Genomic DNA, 26,724 nt, shown 5'->3' with positions numbered 1-26,724 from the left:
ACATCTTGTTGCTATCCCACTATAAACATCCATGGTGAACCAATCATTCCAAAAGAGGAACCTATTGATTGGGACACCATCAAATTGCCTACCTTTCTAACCACTCTTCCACTACCAAAGAAACAGAAAAGAAAACCCAAATCTACACCTCCCATAACCTCTAAGAAATTCACTCAAAATAAAAGCCTAAGCCTAAGCCATCCATTTCTAAAGATGATTATGTTCACATCTGTGACATAAAAGAAATTTCAGACATTGAACTCTATCTGGATGAGCTGGAGGATGTAAGAGGAATAGCTGCTTACAGACAGCTACCAGAGAGATTAGTGTTCAGATACAAAGGAGCTGGGGAAAGAACATGGCCTCTCCACAGGATTCTGAATGAAGGCTACTCTACCTTGATTAGAGTCTTTTCAGCTATACAAAAGGATTCTGGCTTTACCAGAACTGCCAAGACTGAAATTCTCAACAAGATTGCCAATATAAGGAAAACTTGGAGGGAGCCCAATGCTTTACCCAGGACTTTACTCATTCAAGAAAGGGGAATTACAATTCACAAATCACCTCATTGGTTGATGGAATTTAGAGATGATAAAGGAGTCAGAAGATTTTTCAGACTTGAAGACCAACTCAAGATTGCCAGCAATGAAACTCTCAAGGAAATGCAATCTAAGTTGGATATCAGTGTTGAAGATGAAGCTGAATTCTTCAGACAACTCCAACTCCAAATTGAGGAAAATGACAAAGGGCTAGGAAAGAAAACCAGGGAACAAAGAAGAAAAAGATGATTTGCTCAGGCTAAAGGAGTATCCTTGGAAATACTGTAAATCTTCAATTTCCTCCTAGTACATACATTTTTGCAGCATTTTCAAATTTCTACTTAGTTTCAATTCATATATCTGTTAAGTGTTTTGTTATCATCAAGTTAACCCTGAATTTATGCCTACAATTCTTATAGACATAAATAGGGGGAGATTGTTAGGAATATATGTGCATTAGTTTGATGATATGTTTAACAAAACACTTAAGTAGAAATTCAGTGTCTGTAGCCTCAACGGATAAGACCACTTTGGCTATCCGTTGATGGTGTAGCTTTACTTAGAAATAAGTCTAGTGTTGTAGCATATTTCAGTCTCTGTATTTAAGATGTAATTCTTAGAAGTTGAGAGAAACTATGAGTCATGTTGACTACTAGAAGATATGCAGATAGGAAGGCCAATTGTAAATATTTCATGCCTTGTAATTTTGTATAAATGAAGTGGTATCAACGGATGACTTAAAGACCTTCAACGGATGAGAAGCTAAGCTTCAACGGATGTCTCTAAAGCTTCAACGGATAACATCCTTCAACGGATGAGTGCATCAACGGATGAAAGCTTCAACGGATGTTCTCTTGATTAACCGTTGATAAGTGGTAGTTGTACCTACAAACAGAGGCACGTGGGTGAACAAAGATAACTGAAATGTGGCAGCCTAATTTCAGGAACATCAGAAAAAGCAGCCGTTCTACTCTAGTATAAAGAGACATTAAGTCAACAAAGTACTGGAGTGAACTGGAGAAGAAACAAGTGGAGATCTTACTTTATTATTTTATTATATCCTTGTCTTCACTTGTAAACTTGGTAATATATAAACCAAGTAGTAGCTAGTAATTAGATGAGAATTTTTCCAGAGCTGTTTAGAAAAATCTTGAGAGAAAAATTATCTAGTTTGTACTAGGATGCAGCTGTGATCAAATTCTTAGATCACAGAATTTCTGAAATACCATCTCTGGTGGAACAACAAATCCACCAGAAAAGTTTTTAAAGGTTTATTGTGTTCTTTACATTTGTGTTTGAATATATATCTGTCTGTATCAGCTTAAAGCAATTCACACACTTGTTCATCTTGAACACACAGTCTTTATAAACTGCTCAAAACTTGAAAAAGTTTTGAGATTTACATTCAACCCCCCTTCTGTAAATCTCATTGTTAGTTCTCTAGAAATAACAATGTCAAGTCAACATCGCTTACTAACGGTCTGTCATTATTCTCAACTAGAGTGGTGCTAATGAGATGCCAATAATTAGAGTCCGTTTTTTGATATATGCCCTTCAGTTTATGACTACATTGAGATTTAACCCTTTTTGGTTTTAGCCCAGAATGCAAGAAAAGCAGAAAGTATGCAGCTTTCTCTTCTTTTAATTGCTAAGGATGTTATCCTACTCAAATGGATTCTACTGTCTTAAAATTCCAAACCATGCGCGTTTTTTGTATTGGCCAAACTTTTATTCCCAATCATGGGATGCGTTTAGTGTGATGAAGTGAAGCAGAGAGAGATACTCATGCGTTTAGCTGAGTGCAGACACTACAAGTTTAGGCTAAACTTGTTCTTCAGCTCCGGTTGTACTCGTGAGACTGGACTAGTTGATTTCATTTAACATGTGTTAGTTTAATTTGTGCAATTTAGCTACCACTTAAATGAAAACAAATGTGGCAGTTCCGGTCTCAAAATCAGTTTTTGCTGATCCATTTTCCGACAGTAACGAAACAGTAGTAGAAACACAACATTAAAAGATTGTTTTGTATAAACTCCTGAATAAAAGTGATATGTAGTGTATGACTAATTTTCACAATTATAAAGTTCCTGGTTCATCCTAGAAATGTAATAGACCTTATCCTAGAACTCTTGCCTTTGCATGATGCAGCAAGAACAACTGTTCTATCAAAAAGTTGGAGGAATGTATGGGAGACGCACCCGCACCTAGTTTTTGATGATGTATTCTTCTCACAACTAGTTTCTAAGAAAGTGAAACGAGCTCAAAAATCTAAAGTTACAACAACCATTAGTAATATCCTTTTACTTCACACCGGCCCTGTTTTAAAGCTCCATCTTTTGATTCCTCAACATATGCATCTTCCATGCACGGATTTGTGGATTAAAAGTGTATCAAGAAGTGGGATTAGTATATTGGAACTTGATAATAAACCATTACTTCCCTAAAAAATGCCTTGTTATTTGTTTTCGTGTTTAGAGTTGACTAATTTGAGTATCAATAACTGTGTACTGAACCCACCCACAGAGCATGGGCAACGCGGTCCCAACTCTTTCCTTGGGCAACTCAAAATGGCAAAAATATATGAAATGAGACTCTCTTTGCATTGTATTGTGTTGAAGTGAAGTGGGTGGTCCCTGTTTGGTGGGACAGTCCCATTTGATTAATCTTTTTTTTTAATCTGTATTGACCCCACAACGCAGACACCACTTGCATACATAGTCTGCTTTTTCGTTTCTTTTTTTTTGTTTAGCTTTACTTTCTAACTTAATGTTAATATTTCTAACGTATATATTTATAACGGTATTTTTTTATTTATAAATACTCAATTCTCATACCTTATTCATCATCTCCACATTCTTTAAAAAAATTATTTTTCCTAGCAAAAGATGAATCCAAATAATTCCAACAATCCTCCACCTTCAAACTCTCAAAATTCAAACCCTCAATTTCCATTTCCATATTCATATCTAAATCCCTATTTTCCAAACCCACAAAATTATAATTTTAATTCTCAAAATCCGAATTCTCAATACCAATTTCCATATTCACAGAGTTCTCAATTTTCATTTTCATGTCCTCAAAATTCTCCGTACCAATTTCCATTTCCTCCATTTTCAAATTCACAATTTGAAACTCAACAAACACCCACCAATAGTCAAAACTCTCCATGTTCGCAAGTGCCGGATTTTAATAACCCAAATTTTATTGATCTAAATGATGATTGTGAAGAAACTGAAGATGTTCGAGAAATTACTGGTCAGTGGAATTGGTTGAAGATAACCTATTAATAAGTGCATGGTTGAATGTGTCAATTGATCCATTGGTCGGTACTGATCAAAAAGCTGAAGTATTTTGGGAACGAATTCATCAATATTATGAAGAAGATAATCCTGGTGTTATCAAGAGAGGAATCGTAGCTATGAAAAAAGGTGGGAACCGGATAAACGACGGTGCTCAAAAATTTGGAGCATGTTATGAAAAGGCAATGAAGCTAGTGGGGAGCGGTTCAAACTTGAAAACTATATCTGATAAAACTCATGAACTTCATTTAACTAGATGCAGCAAGAAGTCTAATTTTGACAGACACTGGTTTGAGCTTCGTAGTCAGCCCAAGTGGAGAACTCCTTCAACTACTGAAAGTTCAAAACGAACTAAATTAAGCCATTCTGGAAATTACTCATCATCGGGAATTAACGATACACCAACAAATGAAAATGTTGTTGAATCTCCAGTTCGTCCTCAAGGTACAAAAGCGGCTAAAAGGAGGGAAAAAAGGAAGGCAGGAACAGTAGAAGCAGATGAAGAGTATGAAGAATTACGAGGTAATGCATGTAGAAAGTTGAACCTGATGCAAGAATTGAATCAGAGTAGACAACTAGAACTTGAGACTCGACAGGAGGATATTGAGGCGAAGCAAAGTGAGATGGATTTACAAGTCATTTTGGCTAATACTACCAAAATGAGTGATGCTCAGCGTATGGCTCATTCAAAAATGCTTGAGAAGATTTTAGCAAGAAATTAGCGTTTGTCTTTATTTGTTTGTAATCTAGCCATTGGAAGCTAGTGTCTGTCTTTATTTGTTTGTAATCTAGCCGTTGGAAGCTAGTGTCTGTAATCTAGCCGTTAGAAGCTAGTGTATGTCTTTATTTGTTTGTAATCTAGTCGTTGGAAGCTAGTTTCTATCTTAGAATATATTCATTTTTACCTTCTATATAAACTACTTGTCTCAATTCATTTAGTTCACTTTCATATGAAGCAAAATTCTCACTTCCATATGGATCAAACACCTACACTAGAAACTCTAACTGAAGAATTTATTCATGAGTGCTGCTACGATGATACTGAAGATGACCGTATTCTTGAACTCTATCATGAAAGGCATGGACAGAGCTCAAGATCCATGCCTAGAAGAAGTATATTTAGAGACCGTGAAGCAGGTCATCAACGTTTGGTGAATGATTACTTTTCACCGAATCCAGTATATCATAAGCATATATTCCGACAAAGATTTCGTATGGGAAGACATATTTTTCTCCGTATTGTGGATGCTCTTTCAAATTTTGATCCATACTTTCAACAAAGGGTCGATGTAATGGGAAGAAAAGGTTTATCACCTTTACAGAAATGCACTGCGGCAATGTGTATGTTGGCATATGGCGTATCAGCTGATGCTGTTGATGACTACGTCCGTATTGGCAAGAGTACTGTGAATGAAAACTTAAAAAAATTTGTCTCTAATATCATCATGATATTTAAGAGCGAATACTTGCAAAAACCAAACTCTAACGACGTACAACGTCTATTATAGATGGGTGAAGCTCGTGCCTTTTCTGGTATGATGGGCAGTATAGATTGCATGCATTGGCAATGGAAAAATTATCCTAAAGCATGGAAGGGAATGTTCATGAGTGGTCACAAAGGAGTTGCAATAATTGTACTAGAAACGATTGCTTCCTCCGATCTATGGATATGACATGCATTTTTTGGAGTTGCTGGATCGAACAATGACATAAATGTGTTAGATCGATCACCAGTATTTGATGAAGTGCTACAAGATCGTGCTCCGGAGGTAAATTATAATATCAATGGAAATAATTATAATACGGGATACTACTTAACGGATGAAATATATCCCGAATGGGCAACATTTGTTAAAACGATACCACGTCCGCAAAGTGATACAAGAAAATTATTTTCAAAATATCAAGAAAGCCAGCGAAAAGATGTTGAACGAGTTTTTGGTGTATTACTATCCCGCTTCGCTATTGTACGTGGTCCTGCACGCTTTTGGGACAAAGCAGATCTTAGAAAAATTATGAGAGCATACATTATAATACACAATATGATTGTTGAAGACGAGAGGGACACTTATGCCACTCAATTTGGTCCCTTACCAATTTATGATGATGCAACAAATGGTTTATCGCAACCAGATTTAGGAGAAGAACCATTTATCATGTATGAAACGTATATCCAAAATACGTTACAGATGCGCGATAAACGGACATATCGTCAGCTACAAAATAACTTGCTTGAGCATATTACGCAGCTTCATAATAATCGTAAAGTTTTTTTTTAATTGTAACATTTAAATTTAATATTTTGTTATGTGCTGTATTTTTATTTCATGTTTTTAATAATATGATGCATTTTAATTACAAGACATGTGTTTTATTTTAATAATATTTTTAAAATTAAAATATTATATTAAATTAAGTTTAAATTAACATTAAATTAAATTTAAATAAAATTAAGTTTAAATAAAAATAGAATTATTAAAATAGTTTTACTAATAAATTAAATTTAAAATTTAAGTTAAATTTATTATATTAAATATATATTATAATAATAATATAATGGGTCCTATAAAATATGGAAAGTGGACTTCTAGTATTGGATGAATGAGGTCACTTTTTTTATAAAATCGTATGGGAGTGAGGTGGCAAGAATGTATCAGTGGGAATGGGGGAAGTGACCCCGCCACTAGACATGCTCTCAAGGAGGTTTCCCTAGACTGATTGAGGTTAATCTCGAGAGTGTCATAATCAGTGTTGGCATGTTATTTGTGACAACTCCAAAAATTGCATTTGTCAGGGTGCACTGGGATTGAGCATTTGGGATGCCAATTTAAAAATAGTAACAATCTCTGGCAGTTGTTTATCATTGACAGCCAAGAAATTAATTGGCAGTGGTTTGATTGCACCAAAAAACTTAAAGCTATGGCCCTCATGCAAACAAATAGTAGAAATGTGATGGAAATACACACACAAAAGAATAACAAGGTTGAGCTGCAACTCGGTTTTAATACTGAAACTTCTGAAAAACAAATTACAACTGAGACTTACAAAATAAGAACAAAGAAACAGGTTTTAAGTGCATTCTGCACGACTACAATAATGCCTAGAAAATAGCTACCACCTCTACTGAACTCCTACTTATTCTCCACTACTACTAGACCAAATCAAACTCCTAAAAACTCTCCAGCTTAGCTGACTTATTCATACGAAATAAATGAACTGAAACAAATGTTTAGATTAATTCCAACATTCTCCCATTTAATCTAAACATCCTGAACATTCTGAACGCCAAGAAACTTCCTCATATTCTCGAACTGGACTGTGTGCAGTACATTTGTCAGTATATCAGCTCATTGCTCCTTGCTTGGCATATGTTTAATAACAATACTTCCCTGTTCAACACACTCCCGTATAAAGTGGTATCGGACGTCGATGTGTTTACTACGACCATGAAAAACTGGGTTCTTAGTGAGATCAATGGCAGACCTGTTATCGATATAGAGAGTTACCGGTCCTGCTTTCACTTTAGAGATGTAACCGAGAACCTTTTGCAACCAAATACCCTGGCATGTTGCAGCGGTAGCAGCCATAAACTCCGCCTCACAGGAAGAAAGGGCAACGCAGCATTGCTTCTGAGATACCCAAGTGATCAAACTCTCATTTAGATAGAAATCCATTCCGCCAGTTGATTTCCTGTCATCCACATTCCCTGCAAGATCGCTATCTGAGTATCCAGCTAACATATAATCTCTAAGTCCTTTCTTGTATATAAGACCATAAGTTAGTGTGCATTTAACATAGCGCATAATTCGCTTCACTGCTCCCAGGTGCAGTGTGGTGGGTCTCTTCATGAAACGGCTGGCCACTCCAACTGAATATGAGATATCTGGTCGTGTGTGGACCAGATACCTCAAACCACCAATCAAGCTTTTGTACAACGTCGAGTTTACCTCCTTTCCACTTTCATCCTTATGTAAAACAATCTTAGGCTTCATAGGATATTTCACTGGGTTGCACTCAGTCATGCCTGCTCTTTCAAAGAGCCTTTTTGCAAACGTTGTCTGCTTCAATTCAATACACTCGGGTTTTTGATCAACCTTTATTCCAATGTAGTAAGTCAGACGTCTAAGGTTGCTCATTTCGAACTGTCTACCCGTCTGTTCCTTAAATCTTTCGATGCTTGACACAGTTGTACCCATCACCAGAAGGTCATCTACATACACTCCTACTATCAAGGCATCATTCCCTTCCCGCCTAACATACACAGCATGCTCAAACGGACACTTAACAAATCCAAGATCAGCAAGACACTTGTTCAAACGCGCATACCAGGCACGTAGTGCTTGGCGTAATCCGTAGAGTGCCTTGAATAATTTATAAACTTTATGCTCTTCTCCTTCCTTTTCATACCTTTTTGGTTGAGACAAATACACCTCTTCCAGCAATTCACCGTTCAAAAATGCTGATTTCACATCGAGGTGATGAACCTCCCATTCGTTTTTGGCAGCCAATGCAAGCAATAAACAAACTGTTTCCATCCTTGTAACAGGTGTAAAGACCTCCTTTTAGTCCACTCCGTACTTTTGAACATAACATTTCGCTACGAGCCGGGCTTTGTGCTTTACCACCATAGCTTCTGTATTTCTTTTTATTTTGAACACCCATTTTAAGCCGATTGCCTTGTGGCCTGCAGGCAACTCTGTAAGTTCCCATGTTTTGTTATTTTCGATGCACTCAATCTCGTTCTGCATTGCCAATTTCCAAGCCTTTTGTTTAACTGCTTGATCATATGTAACATGTTCATCTATTTCTGACAGCAATAACTCATCTGCAGCTTCCACTTCTTCAGTTTCATCATAAATGCTCCTTAGTGATCTGAAATTCCGAGGTTCACTGCTAGCATCACTCAAGTTGTTCGAACTGTTAGAGTTACTTCCACTTAAGCTTTCCATGGTGCCGAAGTTTATTTCACTACTGCTGTCACTTGCATTACTTGACCTGGAGTTTGATTGCGAAACCTCTTCATTGTCTCTCTCATTTCTAGTTATTTTCAGCGAGCTCGGTTGATAGTCAACAGTTGTAAACATGCCTGGTATTTGTTCACTTTAGAACTTGCGTTAAGGACCACTGTGGTTGGTCTGTACTTCCCTCAAACTCTTTCTTGGTGGCTGCATAATCATACATTCAAACCTCCGTTTTTCTTGTTAAGCTAGCTCTTTGGATGCAGGCATTACGTATGATCATTATTTTGATATTATAAGATGCTTTTGCATTAACATTCCTTCTTATGCAGTGTTTTCTTGTAGTCTTTTTTCCTCTGCAATTCGTCCCAGTGACTACGATGTTTTTTTTTACTTATTTCTTTTTGCATAAGAAGATTACATGACAAGTAGTAGTTGTCAAGTTTAAAATTGTCAGTACCCTATAGGTACTCAGAAATTTATTACTCAAACGGGTTTTATTTTCACTACTGCCTCCATCTTGCTTCAGATATGAGAAATCTTCCTCCATCTGGAAGAAAGAGTTGATACTGCGGAAATTTTAACTTCTGTCCTGCCATAAAACTGTTTAAAGCAATTTACAAAGATTATAAGCAAGAACTAACTAATCATTACTGGAGTGGACACAGAATGTTTTCAGAACTCAAAAGTTTCTTAATGTTGGTCTAAAACAAATATTTTATGTTGGGAAAGTATCAACAATAGTATATAACTACTATACTAACACAATGAGACAGTTATATAATCAATAACAAGAACAAGGCAATAGTACCAATAATGTAAACAAAACACGAAGGTCGTAAATAAAATATAATCAGCAACTGTAAAATAAAATTAAGAAGGGAAAGAAAGCTTAGCGTAATGAAGCTTTCAATCACAGCTGAGTCACCAATCCCTCGAGAGGAAGAGGTTGTTCTTGAAGAGTTTATTGCCCTCACTTATTGTGTTCAGAGACCGCAATAACCCTCCCAGGATAAAACAGCAACAGCACACCGGTTCACAGCAACTCGATGTACAAACAGCGATCAGACCTCAGTCGCCAAAAAACCTATGCTAATCTGTATAAGTTTGGAGGAGAGAAAAAGAGGAAGAAGATGATAGCTAGGGTTTTTACGTATGTATATTTCAACGTCAATCAACCTCTATATTCCACAATGTTTTGTTCAGTATATATATTACATCCCAAAACATAACTGAATATATTACATTAATTAAAATAAATATTCTGACTTAAATTCCATTTAATGAATATTTCCAGAAATGTAACCGTCGGTATCAGGATTTAGCCCATCAGGATTTAGCCCATCAGGATTTACACTTAGCATCAATGGATAATGCACTCAGCAATTCCATCAATGGATAATCCATTTTGTGCATCAATGGATAATCCACATTGTACATCAACGGATAATCCACATTGTGCATTAACGGATAATCCACATTGTGCATCAACGGATAATCCACGTTGTGCATCAACGGATAATCCAAATTGTACTTCAACGGATAATCAAAATTGAACTTCAACGGATAATCCACATTGAGCATCAACGGATAATCCAAATTGAACTTCAACGGATAATCCACACTGTTCATCAACAGATACAATATTCACATTAAAACAATATAATAAGTCAGTAAATATTTTAATTAAACATTTCAAGCTACTAACTTAAACTCAATTTTTTATGGATTACACTAAGAAAATGACTTAGATCCAAACATGAAAGTTTAAGTCCTCATAAAAAGGAACTACTTCCAACAATTAGTTTTAGGAAATTACATCAAGAACATGTCTAAAACATGCCTCAAACTTTCCATTTTCTAACAATCCCCCACAAATCCATACAGAATTGCATATCAGATTTTATCATGACTTGCTTTTCAGAGTCGGTACCCTCCCGGGTTTGAACCCTCCTAAGTCCTCTACTTCGATGGCTACCGGATATAGATGGAATATTTCACCTTGAATCTTTATCCGTGAAGTGTAACCACACTCCATAGACGACGACAAGTCAAAGGCTATGGTCAGATCTACGGCTTAGAGACATTATGGTCTTGTCTCGATCCTGTTAGTCGAATGCTTCAAGGAATAACCCTTTCCTCTAATTGCGACCACACAATTGCATTCGCTTAGCTGGGCATCTCCAAAGATGTACTGCTAACATCTCGTCTTTCGACTTGACCCCATTCAGAGTTTACAAATTCTGACACAGTATTTGGTCCATCAGAATTTATTAAATCCTGATCCAAAACTGTTACAATCAGAGTTTGTTTAAAACTCTTGCTAACTAGCAGTCTAAGTACCTCTAAAGGTTTACAGGGGATAGACTTAGATACATAAGTATCTAAATGTATATGGTAGAGATACTACCAATTCATTCTTACAACTTGTTATTACCACATTGAATACACTTCGAGGGATCTCCTCTCAGGTATATTGGGTTCCCGCTGTTGATGAATTATGATGGGTTATCAGTCTCATCCCCAACCTAGACTTAAGGACTACAGCATGCTCAAGCCCTTTAGTCAGCGGATCAGCTATATTATTCTGAGTTCCTATGAACTCTATAGCAATAATCCTATCAGAGACAAGACCCCTTATAGACTTAAGCCTAACTTGGATGTGTCTCTTTGTTTTAGCATTATACTTAACACTTCTGACTTTGTCGATAGTTGTACGGCTATCACAATGAACATAAATGGCAGGAAGCGGCTTGCTTACTACAGGTAACATGCTCATGAGTCCATGTAACCATTCAGCCTTCGTCCCCGTGGCATCAAGTGCACACAACTCAGCCTCAAAAGTAGACCGAGTAATCAAAGTCTGTCTAGAAGACTTCCAGGACACTGCTCCACCCGCAAAGGTAAACACATATCCAGTCACTCCATTGGACCCGGATTTCTTAGCTATCCAACTTGCATCACTGTACCCCTCGAGTACCCCCGGAAATCTCCGATAATGCAAACCAAGAGAAATTGTTCCCTTGAGATATCTAAGAACTCTATCCAGTGCCTCCCAATGAGTCTTGTTTGGACAGCTTGTATATCTAGCTAACTTAGACACAGAATAAGAAATATCTGATCTAGTCATATTAGCAAGATATTGCAAACTCCCAATAATCTGAGAATACCTTAACTGAGACACATGAATACCTGAACTATTCTTGATAAGGCCAACTTTAGGATCGAATGGAGTACAAGCGATTCTACAATTTGAATAACCATACTTCTCAAGTATAGATTTCTCTATATAATGAGATTGTGTCAAGGTTATTCCATCGGTTGATCGAGTCAACTTGATCCCAAGAATCACACTAGCTTCACCCATATCCTTCATCTCAAAATGCCTTTTTAAGAAACTCTTTGTCTCGTTAATAATCTCAATATTGGTTCCAAATAACAAAATATCATCCACATATAGGCACACAATCACACATTCATTTCCTCTAACCTTATAGTAGACGCACTTGTCACTTTCATTAACTAAAAACTTAAAGCTCAAAACAGTTTCATCAAACTTCTTGTGCCAGTCTATAGGAGCTTGTTTTAGGCCATAAATGGATTTGACTAACTTACATACTTTCATCTCGTTACCAGAAGCAACAAATCCCTCAGGCTGATCCATATAAATCTCTTCTTCAAGGTCACCATGAAGAAAAGCTGTCTTTACATCCATCTGATGGATGATAAGACCATGTACGGAAGCCAATGCAATAAGCAATCTGATTGTTGTCATTCTAGCAACAGGAGAGTATGTATCAAAATAGTCAATTTCTTCTCTTTGCCTAAAGCCCTTAGCAACTAGCCTAGCCTTGTACTTATCTATTGAACCATCAGGGTTTAACTTCCTCTTGAAAATCCACTTACATCCTATAGTAGAACACCCAGGAGGGAGATCGACTAACTCCCATGTTCCATTAGAAACAATAGAGTCCATCTCACTTTTCACAGCGCCTTTCCAGTGCCTTGACTCCGAAGAATCCATGGCCTGACGGAAAGTTAAAGATTCGTCCTCGACATTGTAAGTGATGTAATCACTTCCAAAGTCCTTGACTAGCCTTGCACGCTTACTCCTTCTAGGTTCCTCTACTTCGTTAGGAGTAGAGCTACTACTAGGATCCGCCCCCACATTCGTCATCCTTTCCACATGATCGGGAATGGAACTCGATGTGCGAGTGGGATCATCATCAGAAGTATCTTGTGGTATATCAGTCTTCATAGGGAACACATCCTCAAAGAATGTTGCATCACGAAACTCAACGATCGTATTCGTCACAATACCATCTATGTCAGATTTTAAAACCAAAAATCTCATAGCAATTGTGGTTTCAAGATAGCCCAGAAAGACACAATCAACAGTTTTTGGTCCTAGTTTCTTTCTCTTGTGTTCAGGGACAAGCACCTTGGCAAGGCACCCCCACACACGAAGATAACTCAAACTAGTTTTACGCTTTCTCCATAATTCATAATGAGTCTTATCCATGTATTTCAGAGGGACTCTGTTCAGAATATGGCTAGCCGTATTCAGAGCCTCTCCCCACATGTACTTAGGAAACCCCGAATTAATCAGCATACTGTTAATCATATCTTTAAAAGTTCTGTTCTTTCGCTCTGCCACCCCATTAGACTCAGGTGTGTATGGAGGAGTCACCTCATGAACTATACCATTGCTTGCGCAAAATTCATTAAATGAGGTACTCGTATACTCACCACCTCTATCTGACCTCAACCTTTTAAGTACTTTGCCAGTTTGTGTTTCAGCTTCATTTTTAAACATAATGAATTTATCTAGTGCTTCATCTTTATGTTTAAGCAAATAAACATAACAATATCTACTACAATCATCTATAAAGGTAATGAAATATCTACAATGATCCTTAGTCAACACACCACCAAATTCACATATGTCTGTGTGTACTAAATTTATCAAGTCAGAATCCCTAACAACATTATGAAATGGTTTCCTTGTTAATTTAGCAGTCACACATACTTGACATTTAGTTTTCTTATCAATGGCATGCTTTGGAATCAACTCTAAATTCATCATATTCTTTAAAGCACCAAAATTTAAATGACCAAGTCGTAAGTGCCACAAATCAGATGATTCTACACAATTAACAGAAGGTGCAACATTATCATTAATAAAACTGCCCAAAACAGGCTCCAAATTTATTAAAAATAAACCGTCAGACAAGTAACCCTTGCCATAAAAAGAACCAGTATGTGTAATAACTACTTTATTACATTTGAGAGAAAGTTCAAAGCCATTTTTAACTAAAATGCTTCCACTAATAATATTTCTACGAATAGAGGGAACATGATGCACTCTAGTGAGAGATAGAATCCGCCCAGAAGCAAACTTCAGGTCCACGTTTCCTATTCCAAGCACTTGAGCAGCACTAGCATTCCCCATCGTCACTGTCACTCCATGAGTCTGTTGATAAGATACAAACAGAGTAATATCAGCACAAATATGCACATTAGCTCCAGTATCAATCAACCATTCATTAGACAGATAAGTGGAAAGTAGTTCAGGGTTGTAGTTAACATACCCGTCGTTGGCTTCAGAGGCAACAACCTCACCAACAACCATGTTAGCCACAGGCCCACTAGTAGTTGCAAGTCCAAGCACAGTGTTTGCTTGAGCTACCACTCCAGCTTTCTTTTCTTTCTTCACAGGACAGTCTTTACTCCAATGACCAGCCTGTCCACAAGACCAACAAGGTTTGTTTGTCTTTGGTTTCTTAGCCTTGTTCTTGTCATTTTTCGTTTTAGTGTTATCCTTCTTACCGACAGATTTCCTTTTCTGCCCAACAATCACTACGTTCGCCTTCGAACTACTCCCATGTTCAACAGGCATCACATGTCCTTGTTTGGACTTGTGTTGTTCCTGCACAGAGATGTCCAACATAAGGTTTGTCCATGTGATCTCTCCTTTCTGTCTTTTCAGGGAGAGAGCAAACTCCTCCCAAGACTTAGGGAGTTTTTCAATCACAGCCATCACCTTAAACTTCTCAGGTAAGTCCATTCCAGACTCACCCAAAGCATGCACCAACATCTCAAACTCATGTACTTGCTCAGTCATGGACCTGGTATCCACCAGCTTGAACTCAAGAAACCTCGCCACAGAATACTTCTCAAGACCTTGAGAATCAGTATTATGGGTTTGGTCCAGCTTTTCCCACAACTGCTTAGCACTATAAGCATCCGATGAATAAACATCAAACAGAGTGTTCGCTAAAGCAGCCAGAATGGCAGCCCTAGCCACCCCATCCTTCTCAGCCCATAGCGCATAAACAGTCATAGATTCAGGCTTTTCTTGATCCACAACAGGAGGATCATACTGTACCACCGGCCATAGACCCTTAACAGTTAACCAGAGCTTCATCTTTTTCTGCCAGCGAGAAAAAGAAGCCCCCCCACTGAATTTATCCGGCATGCCCGATAAATCAATAGGTTGTGGAAATCTGTACTTGGTTCAATCTATGGTGGACGCAGTAACTCCAGAACCAGAACCAACAATAACAGGAGTCTCACCAACAGGAGTATCAGTTTCGTTAACCATCTCGTTAAATAGCTATATAACAACTAAACTCTTCAAGATTGACGGGAAAGTACCAACAATAGTATATAACTACTATACTAACACAATGAGACAGTTATATAATCAATAACAAGAACAAGGCAATAGGCAATAGTACCAATAATGAAAACAAAACACGAAGGTCGTAAATAAAATATAATCAGCAACTGTAAAAGAAAATTAAGAAGGGAAAGAAAGCTTAGCGTAATGAAGCTTTCAATCACAGCTGAGTCACCAATCCCTCGAGAGGAAGAGGCTGTTCTTGAAGAGTTTATTGCCCTCACTTACTGTGTTCAGAGACCGCAATAACCCTCTCAGGATAAAACAGCAACAGTACACCGGTTCACAGCAACTCGATGTGCAAACAGCGATCAGACCTCAGTCGCCAAAAAACCTATGCTAATCTGTATAAGTTTGGAGGAGAGAAAAAGAGGAAGAAGATGATAGCTAGGGTTTTTACGTATGTATATTTCAACGTCAATCAACCTCTATATTCCACAATGTTTTGTTCAGTATATATATTACATCCCAAAACATAACTGAATATATTACATTAATTAAAATAAATATTCTGACTTAAATTCCATTTAATGAATATTTCCAGAAACGTAACAGTCGGTATCAGGATTTAGCCCATCAGGATTTAGCCCATCAGGATTTACACTTAGCATCAATGGATAATGCACTCAGCAATTCCATCAATGGATAATCCACATTGTACATCAACGGATAATCCACATTGTGCATCAACGGATAATCCAAATTGTACTTCAACGGATAATCAAAATTGAACTTCAACGGATAATCCACATTGAGCATCAACGGATAATCCAAATTGAACTTCAACAGATAATCCACACTGTTCATCAACGGATACAATATTCACATTAAAACAATATAATAAGTCAGTAAATATTTTAATTAAACATTTCAAGCTACTAACTTAAACTCAATTTCTTTATGGATTACACTAAGAAAATGACTTAGATCCAAACATGAAAGTTTAAGTCCTCATAACAAGGAACTACTTCCAACAATTAGTTTTAGGAAATTACATCAAGAACATGTCTAAAACATGCCTCAAATTTTCCATTTTCTAACATTTTATAGGGGTACAATAAACTAAAAGTATCAAATATCAGTACTAAAGCATAAAGTATGCATTTCTTTTCTTCAGAAGGATGTTCTAAAAATTAAAACCATTCGCTTTTTTGTTTTATTCCCATTCATGGGACGAGTTTAGTGTCATGGGGATGCAGCAGAGAGATATACCATAGCTGATTGCAAACACTACCAATTCAGGCTAATCTTATTCTTTAGCTCTGATACAATCAGATTTCATTTAACAGGTGCTAAACTGTAACTGCTGCAATTTAATTACCATTGAAACCAAAACAAATGTAGCAGTTCCAATCGCAAAATTAGTTTTCGCTGATCCATTTAAGCCAGTAAGAAACAGCAGTATAAACATAACATGAAAACACCTGAACAAAAATGATATGTCGTGCATGACTATGATTGAGTAATTGATTCTCACAAGTATATACCTCCTGGCTAAGGTATAGCTCTATGGACAGTTTGTCCTTAAACATATAGCAACCAAGAAGTAATAAAACCAAACTTGCTGGAAGCCATTGCAAAGTGCCAACATTCAGAAAAAAAAAAAAAAAAAGAGATCAGTTGCACAACTGCCATGCTTGAAATATATTCAAAAATCGTAATTATCATACAACACCCTATGCTCGTCCAAAGTATACCTGAATAAAAGATCCTAATCCAAATGATGCTGAACAATTCAGCAAACAACAACGCAGGGTGAAGATTCTGCTTGATGATGAAGGTCAGCATCATTTTCAAGGCGCTCCCATGTTAGTTTTCGTCTCTCAGTTACCAGACTCAGCTTAGAATTTTCTTCTTCAAATTTGTCTTGACATTCAAGGAGTAGCTCACCATCCATTTCAGAGAACATCTTCTTTAAGTTTTGTGTAAGATTAAGCACTGCTCGGTTCCAGTGGTTCTGAGAGTTCTGCTCAAGAGCTGGGAAAATGAGAGGCATGATCACTTGTCGATTCTTCATGATAAGGCCAAGGATGCTATCGTTGTTCCAAAAGAGGTGGGCACGCTCAGACACCTTAAAAATTTATCAATCAAAGGTTGGTAAGAAATTTCAGTGACAAGTAGTAACCAATACCAAGCTCAATGACAATAAAAGGATATTAATATTCCAGTGACTGAATATGGAAGTGTTAGAACATTCTGTAATATCATAGTACTCTCTATCTCTTCCAAATAGCTTTAGATAAAGAGGATGGTAAAGCTCCCTCGTGCTCATAAAATAGTCTAAAATAAGCAAGCACCCAATATATTAGCTGAACTAAGTTGCTATCATCTTTCATTTTAGTGGGAAAAATCTACCCTCTAGATAAATTATTACTTACAATTTTAGGTGTCCCACTCAAGGATAGAATACCCAATAATAATCTAATTCCATTAGAAAAATGATGAAATTTTATCACTACACAAACATTTATCTTATCACAGATTTTAATTCACAAACATCCCTAAAGTAGTAAGAGATAACACAAGAGGATATAAGACACAAGTGAGTGGTTAGTGGATACTGAAAAAAATCAGCCATGATTAGCAAGATCAAGACAAATAGCAGTAAATACTGCATACAAGGAGATTCACCTGAAAATGGGAGCTTCTGAGGCAGCACCTTATACGTCGGAAAATCGGAACCATGATCCTCTCAAATTCATCTAAACTAATCATTTCCATAAGCTCTTCTAACTCACTTAAAAACATAAGTTGCTTCTGGCTATTACTTACTGGCCAGCATTTCAACATTCCCTCTATAACAATTCCAGCCAACTTTGGATCCTTCTCTACGAACTGAACGATACAATAGGTTAGCTGGTGATGATATATACCAACAGACTTTGGTTTATGCAAGGGAAGCAGAGCCCTTGTCAGAAACATCTTGTGTTCCTTTTTCAAGGGTAAAGCAAATCCACTAATTACACTCCCAAAAATCTCCAACAACTCTGCTATTCCATTATGATGATCTGTTTCATAAACAAAGCGATAGATGATATTTCCCACAGCCACTCGGATGAAAGGCCTGTGCACCATAAACTTTCCATACACCCGATGCAGAATTGCTTTTAGACAATCTCGTTCTCTTGGATCCTCAGATTCAAACAGATCAAGCAATTTCAATATAAAACAATTATCTACGTACTTTTTGGCTACCTTTGCATCAAGAGAGTTGTAACTTAAAAAGCGAAGCAGTATGTCGTATACAAGTTGTAAGTGTGACCAAGCTACATCAAACAAAGGTTCATCAGCTTCGGTCTCACCACGAACACAACGAGTGGTATACTTAGGTGGGAATTCTCGAAACAGGTTATTTGCACACATTGTACACATGGCAGCAATTGCTTGTTCACTGAATTTTGCAGAATCGGTAGCAAGAAACTCAATGAGCTCCACCAGTATCTGGCGTTTAAGGCCTTTCTCCGCTGATTGCTTCTCTGGATCACTAAAATCATACACTAAAGAGCAAAAATTTAGTTTTCTAACAAACAGATTCTGTTTATCTGAGTTAGGAACGTCTTTAAATGATATATGAGGTTCAAGCATCTCAGTTCCAGCAGGGAAAATTGATGAAGACATTCGCTTAACAGCATTTAGACGACTTGTAATGGCATTGCAGCTGTTAATAAATTGGAACCCATTTATTACATCAACCAAATTGTTGCTGGAAATGTTCCCATACGAAGAATCTTCTGAATTTTGTTTTGATGATTTCTTGGGGAGTTTCGCAAGGATTTGCTTGAGCATGGTATATGATTACAATGTGCAGCTTTCTGTAAACATAATTCAGTGTCAACATTCATTTAAATTCATGAAAACTCAAGAAGTCAAGCCAGTCATTTTAATATTTAAATAACAAATCCAATATCAAGTCCATGAAACTCAAATTGAATAACTCAAACAGAAAGATATATATAAGATGAAAAAAAACGAGGGCATCTAAAACAGAAAGATCTGCAACCAAATTAAGCAAGAGAAGTTATAAGCACATTACAGTCCAAGTAAAACAGAAAGATCTGCAACCAAAATAAGCACGAGAAGTTACAAGCACATTGCAGTCGCCATAAGCACGAGAAGTTACAAGCACATTAAGCAAGAGAAGTTAAACAGAAAAGAATGTTTAAATCAACCACAAACATTTCACACATTACCACTTACAACTACCTTCAGCAGGTCAGTCACAAGCACACTATCCGAAAATTCAATTATTATTCGAAATATTATTCTCAGTCCTACAGAACTAGAGATAGAGTATTGCCAAAACCAAAATTGTTGTAAAAGATCAGAATACCATTATAATTACTAGTTACTGAAAAGTGCCTCAGACAAATTACAGATCTTGAATACCCAAAGGCAACAAAAAACATAATCAAAAAAGATAACTAAAAACCAAATATAGCCTGAAAATCAACCTAAACAAGCACAAAAAATACATAAAGACACAATCTTTAACCTATACACACACATTCAAGATTTCAAACATACAAAGAACATAAAAAAAAAAGCAAGTACCTTTGATCTGAAATGAATAAACCCTCTTCAAGAATTGTGTTTAGAAGATTAAATCTGCAATCTTGAAGTTGAAAGATCCAATTTTGAGGATTACAAAATTAAAAATCAAGAAAATATGAAGCTCAAATGATGGTTAAAGCATAATATCATTTGGTTTTTTAACAAGTGTGTATGTATATGTGTGTGTATATTCTGTTAAAGTTCAACTCCTACGAGGCGGCCTCGGATTCCAGTAGGAGACACAAACACTCCTGTAAGGAACACTTGTGTCCTCATGATTGAATTTACAGCTTATAATGGTTGTTTGTGTTTTGTCTGTGTTTTCCAACTAAACAAGAAAATTTTAATTTATTGTGATTTCTATTTAACTTGAATAAACTCCTTTTGAAAGAAAAATAATATTCGGTCTCTTCCAATTGTTTATATTTTAGAGTAAGTGTTCGGCACCCATTTTAAGGTGCATAAAAATTATAGTTATGTAACTTATTTTTACAAATTTCTTTTTCTGAATAAAAATTGAATGTTTTAATTTTTATTCAGAAAAAGAAAATTGTAAAAAAAAATTACAAAACTATATTTTATATGCACCTTAAAATACGTGTCAGACACTTTTCAAAAAAATGTAAACAATTGAAAGGGACGTAGGGAGTAGGGAGTAAATAGATAGCCTGTTTTTGTGATTGTATTGACTTGGAGCTCTTGAGAACTTAAAGTATTGCACAAATATAAAATTTAAATATATCTCTTCATACATTATTGCCAATATTAAATTTAAGTTTTTAAATGAACATTTAAATTATCTAAATTTATTTACAATAAGTCAAACTGAGTTAAAAAAAATTCTGATAGAGATTTTCCATGAAATTTTTGTGATCATGTGAAATTATAAATTTTTCTTAATTTATCTATTTAAACGGTAGGAGTTCCCAATTTTTTTCAAATAACCTTACATAACGTTTGTAATTTTCATTTAAGCATGTATAAATACAAATGACCTATTATATTTTTTTTGACAAATACAGAAAACTTTCATTAACTTGAATATAATACCGTCGGTATAAATCCCCAACTGTCGATACGACCAGGTGTTAAAACAAATATCATACTAAAAATAATTAGATGATTTGTTTCCTGATCGTTTAACACATAGAATTTAAAAATTCTAGAAATTAAAAACGAAATCAAAGACATCCCAAGCGATCCAAATTGTATCAACATCTCTGAAAATAACAACATCGCAATTGATCATATCACATAAAAACCATTGTTAGCCCAATGTTCAGAAACACCAATCACATAAAACAAGATCGGAGAAGCAATACAACAGCTATCTACTTGTAGGACACAAGTTAGAGACATGTCGAAAACATATTAGCTATCTACATGCCGGATACCAGCTATAGACATATCGAAAGTGTAAACCCGTGAAAGATGAACAATCTTTGGTTGTGAAAGACGAGCTCTTGCAATAATCAAGACCGCTCCAGATTCGATGCAGGTTTTGCAGATTATCAAGAATATCAATAAACTCGTTCTCAACCGATTCAACACCAATAAATCTAACCATAATTAAATAAAATTATAACAAAACACTTAAAAGGAGAGACAAAACAGACACTCCAAAAATGGAGACACGCAAATAGCCAAAAAATTGGATTTTATTGGAGAGAAACTAATAAGAACAAAAGAGAATGATGGGATTGGGCTTTTCACCGTGAAAATCCCTCAATTTACTCAAATATGAACAAACCTAGAAGAGGAGAGGAGGCGGCTAGGTTCAAATGACCTATTATATAGGTGATGAATAACAATTTAATAACCATTTTGGCACAAATTTTGAGATGCTTGGAATTTTTCTTTGGATTTATCTTTAAAGGAGGAAGAGGGGATGTGCCCATTTCACAAATATTTAAATTTCTTAATTTGTCCTTTTCTACTATAATCTTCCATACATTTACTTGACATTTCACAAATGATAAACTATTATAAGATAATGATTATGTCTCACTTCACACAGAACAGAACAGAACAATAAACATTAGAAATTTGCTGGCAGGGAAGACATTACATTACATTATGCAGGCGGCAGCTACTGAAACATCACTATCTCAGAATTTTTTGGGGCCACATTTTCCACCAGCAAAAAAACACATACATTACAAACACTATTAAGTAAATAGAGAGCTCGTGTAGTCTAATTACAATGGCCTCGAAGGTCTCTCTATTTCCCAAAAATAGAAAAAAATTAAAATAGAAACCATAGAATGAATTGAATATATATAGAGAGAGCGAGAGAAAGAGAACATGGGATTTCATGCAATGGGGAGTAGAATTGCCGTGGTCTGTGAGCAGCAAGACTACGATGGTGGTGAATGTTTTACTACGCACTTCTGCGTGAAGATCGGCCAAGCTTTTGAATCTGTATGCAACCAACCTAAGCACTTTCTGCTGGAAGCTGATCGAAGCTTTTCACCTCGTAGGAACGTTTAGGCCTCCACTCAGTTCTTCCCTTCACAATGTCGGCTCCATCCTCAAGTCGTAGCAGATGCTGGCACTCAACTTGACCAAAAGTAGCCAAATCCTCAAGTCCTTTGCCAAGGACAGAAGTGAGGGAGTCCAGCACACTGTCCCTCATACACTCCCTCCTGTACTCCAAAGTCATGCTAGCAAGCTCATGACTCTCCACAACTGGCTGCGGAGCACTCTGCACGACCAACAGTTTCCTCCCATTAAATAAAAAAAACAAGGGGTTTTAGGGTTTTACATTGTATTTTATATTAACTAAAAGCATACAGGGATATTTATTTGACTAAAACATATTATAGACACTCAAATCACAAGTATGAAAAATTGATATTTTGATTAGTGACATCGGACATTTTTAGAATCTTTAAATTTAAAACTAGGAAGGAGAAAAATATTATTGAAAGCAAACAAATTTCATAGACGTAACCAAAGCAGTAATTTCTTAGGTGACTACAATAATTCATATGATTCCTTTGATCCCATAAAACTGCCTCCTCCCTCACTTCATTCCTCCTATTTAATAGGAGATCTTCTATGTACTACAGATTGGTCTTCAAAAGATATTTCCATCATTTCCAACTTATGACCAAGTAAAGACACGCCAAAATTTTTATTGAGGTGCAAAACAGCCCCATTCAACATCTAAATTAGTTCAGTACATGTCCTCTTTCCATAATTTCTTCCTTTACACTTTACAGTAGGTAGTACTCTTTAACTGTAGATCCTTCCTTAAATACATTCCTATCAAGTTTACAACTTTAAGTACATTGACCGTTCAACCATCATGTATCGAATCCACATCTTTATAATTTCAACATAAAGGAAGTAGAACCTCTTTTCTTCAAGGACATTGTTAAATGTCAAGTAAGGGAGTCGACTTGAGATTTTAGGTTACTGTACAGCTCTCTAAAGTAACCAAACAGCAAAGACACAGGTTATAGATATCACGCTTACAGACTCCTAAAGATACCATTGCGAAAATTTCGATCTCAGCCATTTTCAGGTATACTTTTGATTTATTTTCATTGGATGCAGGTTTTTAGAACTTTAATTTTAGTGAAACCAGCAAAATCAATGTAAAGTATTCAAGCATACTGATTAGGTCGTTAAGGGTTACAGTTACACAAATGAATCCTACAGGGAACTTGTCAGGTCTCATAAAATATGTTTACTGTGTACAATACAACAACAACCTTTCTGGTTTTTAAACTTACAATTAAATAAACCATGATCGAAAGTGACGGTTACTGATTGCAGGTTTGAATGTTGAGACAATGATATACATAGACAATGTAAAGATTTGAGCAGCTAGATACTAGACTAATAATAAGTTGTAAAGTTCAAAATTACCTCAAGTATCCAGCCAACATATTTTACATTGTTGACATGCTGATTTATATCTAAATCACTCCATTTTGGCTACAAAATTTAGAAAGATAACATTCAGAAAGACGAGGTTAATGCCTAGGTATTTCAAATATAAATATAAAAAATAATGAAAGCCTTCTAACTTGCAAATTGACTTACAGTTAATCCAGTACGAATGTAATCTGCATTGCTGTCAGTTAGTTTTGGTAACCTTGTGCTATCTTCATCTACAATCGGAGGTGTATCAACAAAAAAATTCCCTATTTCTGCTCGGACTTCATCTGGAAGTTTAGACAACTTCCTTGTCTTTTTGTTCATCATCACCCAACAACTGCAATTTGTATAACCAAATTACACCAGCGCAATAACGCCTATTTTGTTACTACAAATAGATATTACTTTATACTGAAATCCAAAGAATATTATTTTCAACAATTTTCCTTGCACGAATTAAGGAATGTTGTATAGTATATAATTCACAGTAAACTGCCAATTTACAAAGAGACAAATGATCTTGCCTGCTTTGCAACTGAAGCTATATCAAATCTGTACAAGGCCTAGGATATTTACTACAATAGGAAAGTGAGCAAGAACTCCCACGGTAATTACGCTATAGTCATCTATACATTTATTAGTTGAAGGAGAGGATAGAAAAAGATGGTGCATAGGTTAAACAGCATATATTTTAACCTGGAAGCTCTAGTTAAGGTTTCGCCAGTATTGTAGTCACGAAGAAGCCAATCACGACGCATTCCATTTTTTCCAGAAGGAGCCACCCAAGTATCTACTTGAACAACGTCACCCCTGAAACATATGTAAAAGATTAAACTATAAGCTTCCGATCTTTTATAAATTAAGTCCACAACCAACAAATGAAATTCATTTAAGCCCCCTTGTTGGTACTATATACTTGTTACTCCTATATATAGTATACAATAACTACAAAACTAACTGAGTAGTAGCCACGAAGTTGCCTTTCGAAAACTCTTCATAATTCATATTACCTAGTACATATTATCATACCCCTCAAGTACCTGGAAACTAACAGAAATTTGCAAATGAAAGTTATTTTTGTTATCCAAAATCATATTAGTTCTTTTATTTCATTGCTTGATTTGTAATAGAACTGTAATGCATAGACAAATTGTCCAACCGAAAATCGGCAAACATAGTCAGTCCTTTCAGAGTATTACAGTTGCTTTTTTTCAAATAATTTAAATTTATAATAATTCTGAGTTTTAGTGTTTTACTAACAATAACAGTAACACAAATATATCCCTAAAGGACCTGCCTAGATAGGATAAATAAAATTAAAAAATATACATTTGTTCAGTCAGTATTTCATGGGTCAAAGTGCAAAGATGGTCTCTAATCAATTGACTTGGCAGTGGTAACTATCCTGTTATATGAAACTTAACACAAAGTATTAATATTTCTGTTTTGGATAAGAGTCATATAAATGTAAGATGCATCATGAAAGTTCAGCAGTAGAGGTATAGATAAGCCCAGGCGTAACATACGACACAATTCTATACACAATTCCTACAGACAAATGCACTTATGACTTATGATGGAACACCCAAAAAATACAATCAAATAAAATGTAATGCTAGTAGAATACAGACATGAAACTGCAGCTTACCAAGTCGGATAGCGATCTACCATGACCTGCATTTTGGTGACCACCCATATCAGGTTTCTTTTACACATTTCTGGTGTTGAACCAAATCCATCGCCCAGGAGCCCTGCATTCTTTACATGGTTAAGGGCTGTTTCCTGCAAAAATTGTTCAAATTTATAAGTAAAAGTCTCATGGCCAAAAATTGAATGATGCTCACGTCTGTGATACATTATAAACTTTTTAATTCCCACCATGAATTACACTCATCAGCCATTCAGACTAATTTAGAAAATAATTCATAAACAAATAAATCATCTGTAAACTATAAGTTACTAGGGAAAGCATGCCTGCAAATGATTCATTAAAGTTTCAACAGAAGCAGTCCGATCAGCCCCTATTTCATATGATCTGATAGAGAAGTTCTGACGGAAGACCATGCCATTCTGAACAATACTTCCCAGACCAAAAGGATCAGTAAGCATATCAGCCCTCTTTGGCTTCCAGTCTATCATCATCAATTGCTTTTCTGCTGCCAAGAAAATAGTTGTAATAGCTACAAGAAGCATACTCCAATCAGGAAGCTGGTTAATAAAAGTTCTTGGTGGAGGAGAAGAAGAAACTTCGTCGTCAGTCTTTAATCCTTCCATCACACCAACTCTGGTGCCATTTACCTTGGAAGGAGCTTGCGCATTGGTCTTAACCAGACCACGAGAGGAAACAGATTTTGGCCCCATTCCTCGTGCATCGACACTTGCAGGCAGACCTCCATGTTTCCCTGTAGTGTTTCCACCAGAGTCAACTGCAGTAGAAGCAACCGAAAAGAACCCAGAAGCAGTGGCCATTGCAGCCATTAAAAAATTTATTTCCGATCACTTCACAAATGTTTACTCTCAAACACTAAGAAAATATCAGAGATTGACCCTTCTGCAAAACAAAGCATTACAAATTAGTTTCTTCAACAATTTAACTCAAACCAACATACAATAAACCAAGATTTCACTTTCTATCATACAAAACTCAAACCAATGTCCTAAACAAATTGAGGGAAAGTTCCAAGATTGAAACTTCCCCTCAATTCCCACAAAACCCACCTTCCCAACAAACTTTACTGAGGATCACATCAATTTCATGCATAAAAATCACTTTCTTGCCAAGATTTGAACCTTAAATTTTATAAACT

At 36.1% G+C, this 26,724-nt stretch overlaps 5 protein-coding genes across 7 annotated transcripts; 3 read left to right on the top strand and 2 right to left on the bottom strand.

Annotated features, from left to right (window-relative positions):
* The first annotated feature begins 3,957 nt into the window (after positions 1-3,957).
* LOC141691475 (glutathione S-transferase T2-like) lies at positions 3,958-4,560 on the top strand. Its single transcript, XM_074496214.1, has one exon. It carries the CDS (start codon positions 3,958-3,960, stop codon positions 4,558-4,560), a length of 603 nt encoding a protein of 200 aa, XP_074352315.1.
* A 252-nt stretch (positions 4,561-4,812) lies between these two features.
* LOC141691474 (uncharacterized) lies at positions 4,813-5,346 on the top strand. The gene has a single exon (XM_074496213.1). The coding sequence runs from the start codon at positions 4,813-4,815 to the stop codon at positions 5,344-5,346; it is 534 nt and encodes a 177-aa protein (XP_074352314.1).
* Positions 5,347-6,117, top strand: LOC141691473 (uncharacterized). The gene is made up of 2 exons (XM_074496212.1): positions 5,347-5,449; positions 5,561-6,117. The coding sequence occupies exons 1-2, from the start codon at positions 5,347-5,349 to the stop codon at positions 6,115-6,117; spliced, it is 660 nt and encodes a 219-aa protein (XP_074352313.1).
* A 9,796-nt stretch (positions 6,118-15,913) lies between these two features.
* On the bottom strand, positions 15,914-20,354 carry LOC141692282 (serine/threonine protein phosphatase 2A 57 kDa regulatory subunit B' kappa isoform-like). Of its 3 annotated transcripts, XR_012562789.1 has the most exons (5): positions 20,030-20,354; positions 18,110-19,290; positions 17,176-17,549; positions 16,966-17,042; positions 15,914-16,277 (listed from the first exon to the last, which is right to left on the bottom strand). XR_012562789.1 is itself a non-coding variant. In XM_074497044.1 (4 exons), the coding sequence occupies exons 2-3, from the start codon at positions 19,262-19,264 to the stop codon at positions 17,214-17,216; spliced, it is 1,491 nt and encodes a 496-aa protein (XP_074353145.1). In that variant the 5' UTR covers positions 19,265-19,290; positions 20,030-20,354; the 3' UTR covers positions 16,841-17,042; positions 17,176-17,213. The 3 variants fall into 3 exon arrangements, 2 of the variants coding, with proteins under 2 accessions (XP_074353145.1, XP_074353144.1); XM_074497044.1 differs by lacking the exon at positions 15,914-16,277 and having other exon boundaries at positions 16,841-17,042; XM_074497043.1 differs by lacking the exons at positions 15,914-16,277; positions 16,966-17,042 and having other exon boundaries at positions 17,099-17,549.
* A 1,696-nt stretch (positions 20,355-22,050) lies between these two features.
* On the bottom strand, positions 22,051-26,426 carry LOC141690005 (palmitoyl-acyl carrier protein thioesterase, chloroplastic-like). Its single transcript, XM_074494567.1, has 6 exons — positions 25,892-26,426; positions 25,566-25,699; positions 24,614-24,727; positions 24,083-24,254; positions 23,906-23,974; positions 22,051-22,733 (listed from the first exon to the last, which is right to left on the bottom strand). The coding sequence occupies exons 1-6, from the start codon at positions 26,393-26,395 to the stop codon at positions 22,464-22,466; spliced, it is 1,263 nt and encodes a 420-aa protein (XP_074350668.1). The 5' UTR covers positions 26,396-26,426; the 3' UTR covers positions 22,051-22,463.
* Between the last annotated feature and the right edge of the window lie 298 nt (positions 26,427-26,724).

This window comes from Apium graveolens, chromosome 10, assembly GCF_009905375.1.
Source record: "Apium graveolens cultivar Ventura chromosome 10, ASM990537v1, whole genome shotgun sequence".
NCBI lineage: Eukaryota > Viridiplantae > Streptophyta > Magnoliopsida > Apiales > Apiaceae > Apium > Apium graveolens.
Note: the sequence above shows the minus strand (reverse complement) of the source record. Positions and strands in the feature narration are given on the sequence as shown.

What these genes read in the sequence shown, in the direction of transcription:
- LOC141691475 (XM_074496214.1), top strand. Translation starts at nt 3,958, where the DNA reads ATGAAAAAAGGTGGGAACCGGATAAACGACGGTGCTCAAAAATTTGGA.
- LOC141691474 (XM_074496213.1), top strand. Translation starts at nt 4,813, where the DNA reads ATGGATCAAACACCTACACTAGAAACTCTAACTGAAGAATTTATTCAT.
- LOC141691473 (XM_074496212.1), top strand. Translation starts at nt 5,347, where the DNA reads ATGGGTGAAGCTCGTGCCTTTTCTGGTATGATGGGCAGTATAGATTGC. An exon ending in GAAGGGAATGTTCATGAGTG is followed by an intron (nt 5,450 to 5,560) that starts GTCACAAAGGAG and finishes TAAATGTGTTAG; the next exon opens with ATCGATCACCAGTATTTGAT.
- LOC141692282 (XM_074497044.1), bottom strand. Translation starts at nt 19,264, where the DNA reads ATGCTCAAGCAAATCCTTGCGAAACTCCCCAAGAAATCATCAAAACAA. An exon ending in TCAGAAGCTCCCATTTTCAG is followed by an intron (nt 17,550 to 18,109) that starts GTGAATCTCCTT and finishes TAAATTTTTAAG; the next exon opens with GTGTCTGAGCGTGCCCACCT.
- LOC141690005 (XM_074494567.1), bottom strand. Translation starts at nt 26,395, where the DNA reads ATGGCTGCAATGGCCACTGCTTCTGGGTTCTTTTCGGTTGCTTCTACT. An exon ending in CTTTAATGAATCATTTGCAG is followed by an intron (nt 25,700 to 25,891) that starts GCATGCTTTCCC and finishes CAATTTTTGCAG; the next exon opens with GAAACAGCCCTTAACCATGT. An exon ending in ACATTCGTACTGGATTAACT is followed by an intron (nt 23,975 to 24,082) that starts GTAAGTCAATTT and finishes TAAATTTTGTAG; the next exon opens with CCAAAATGGAGTGATTTAGA.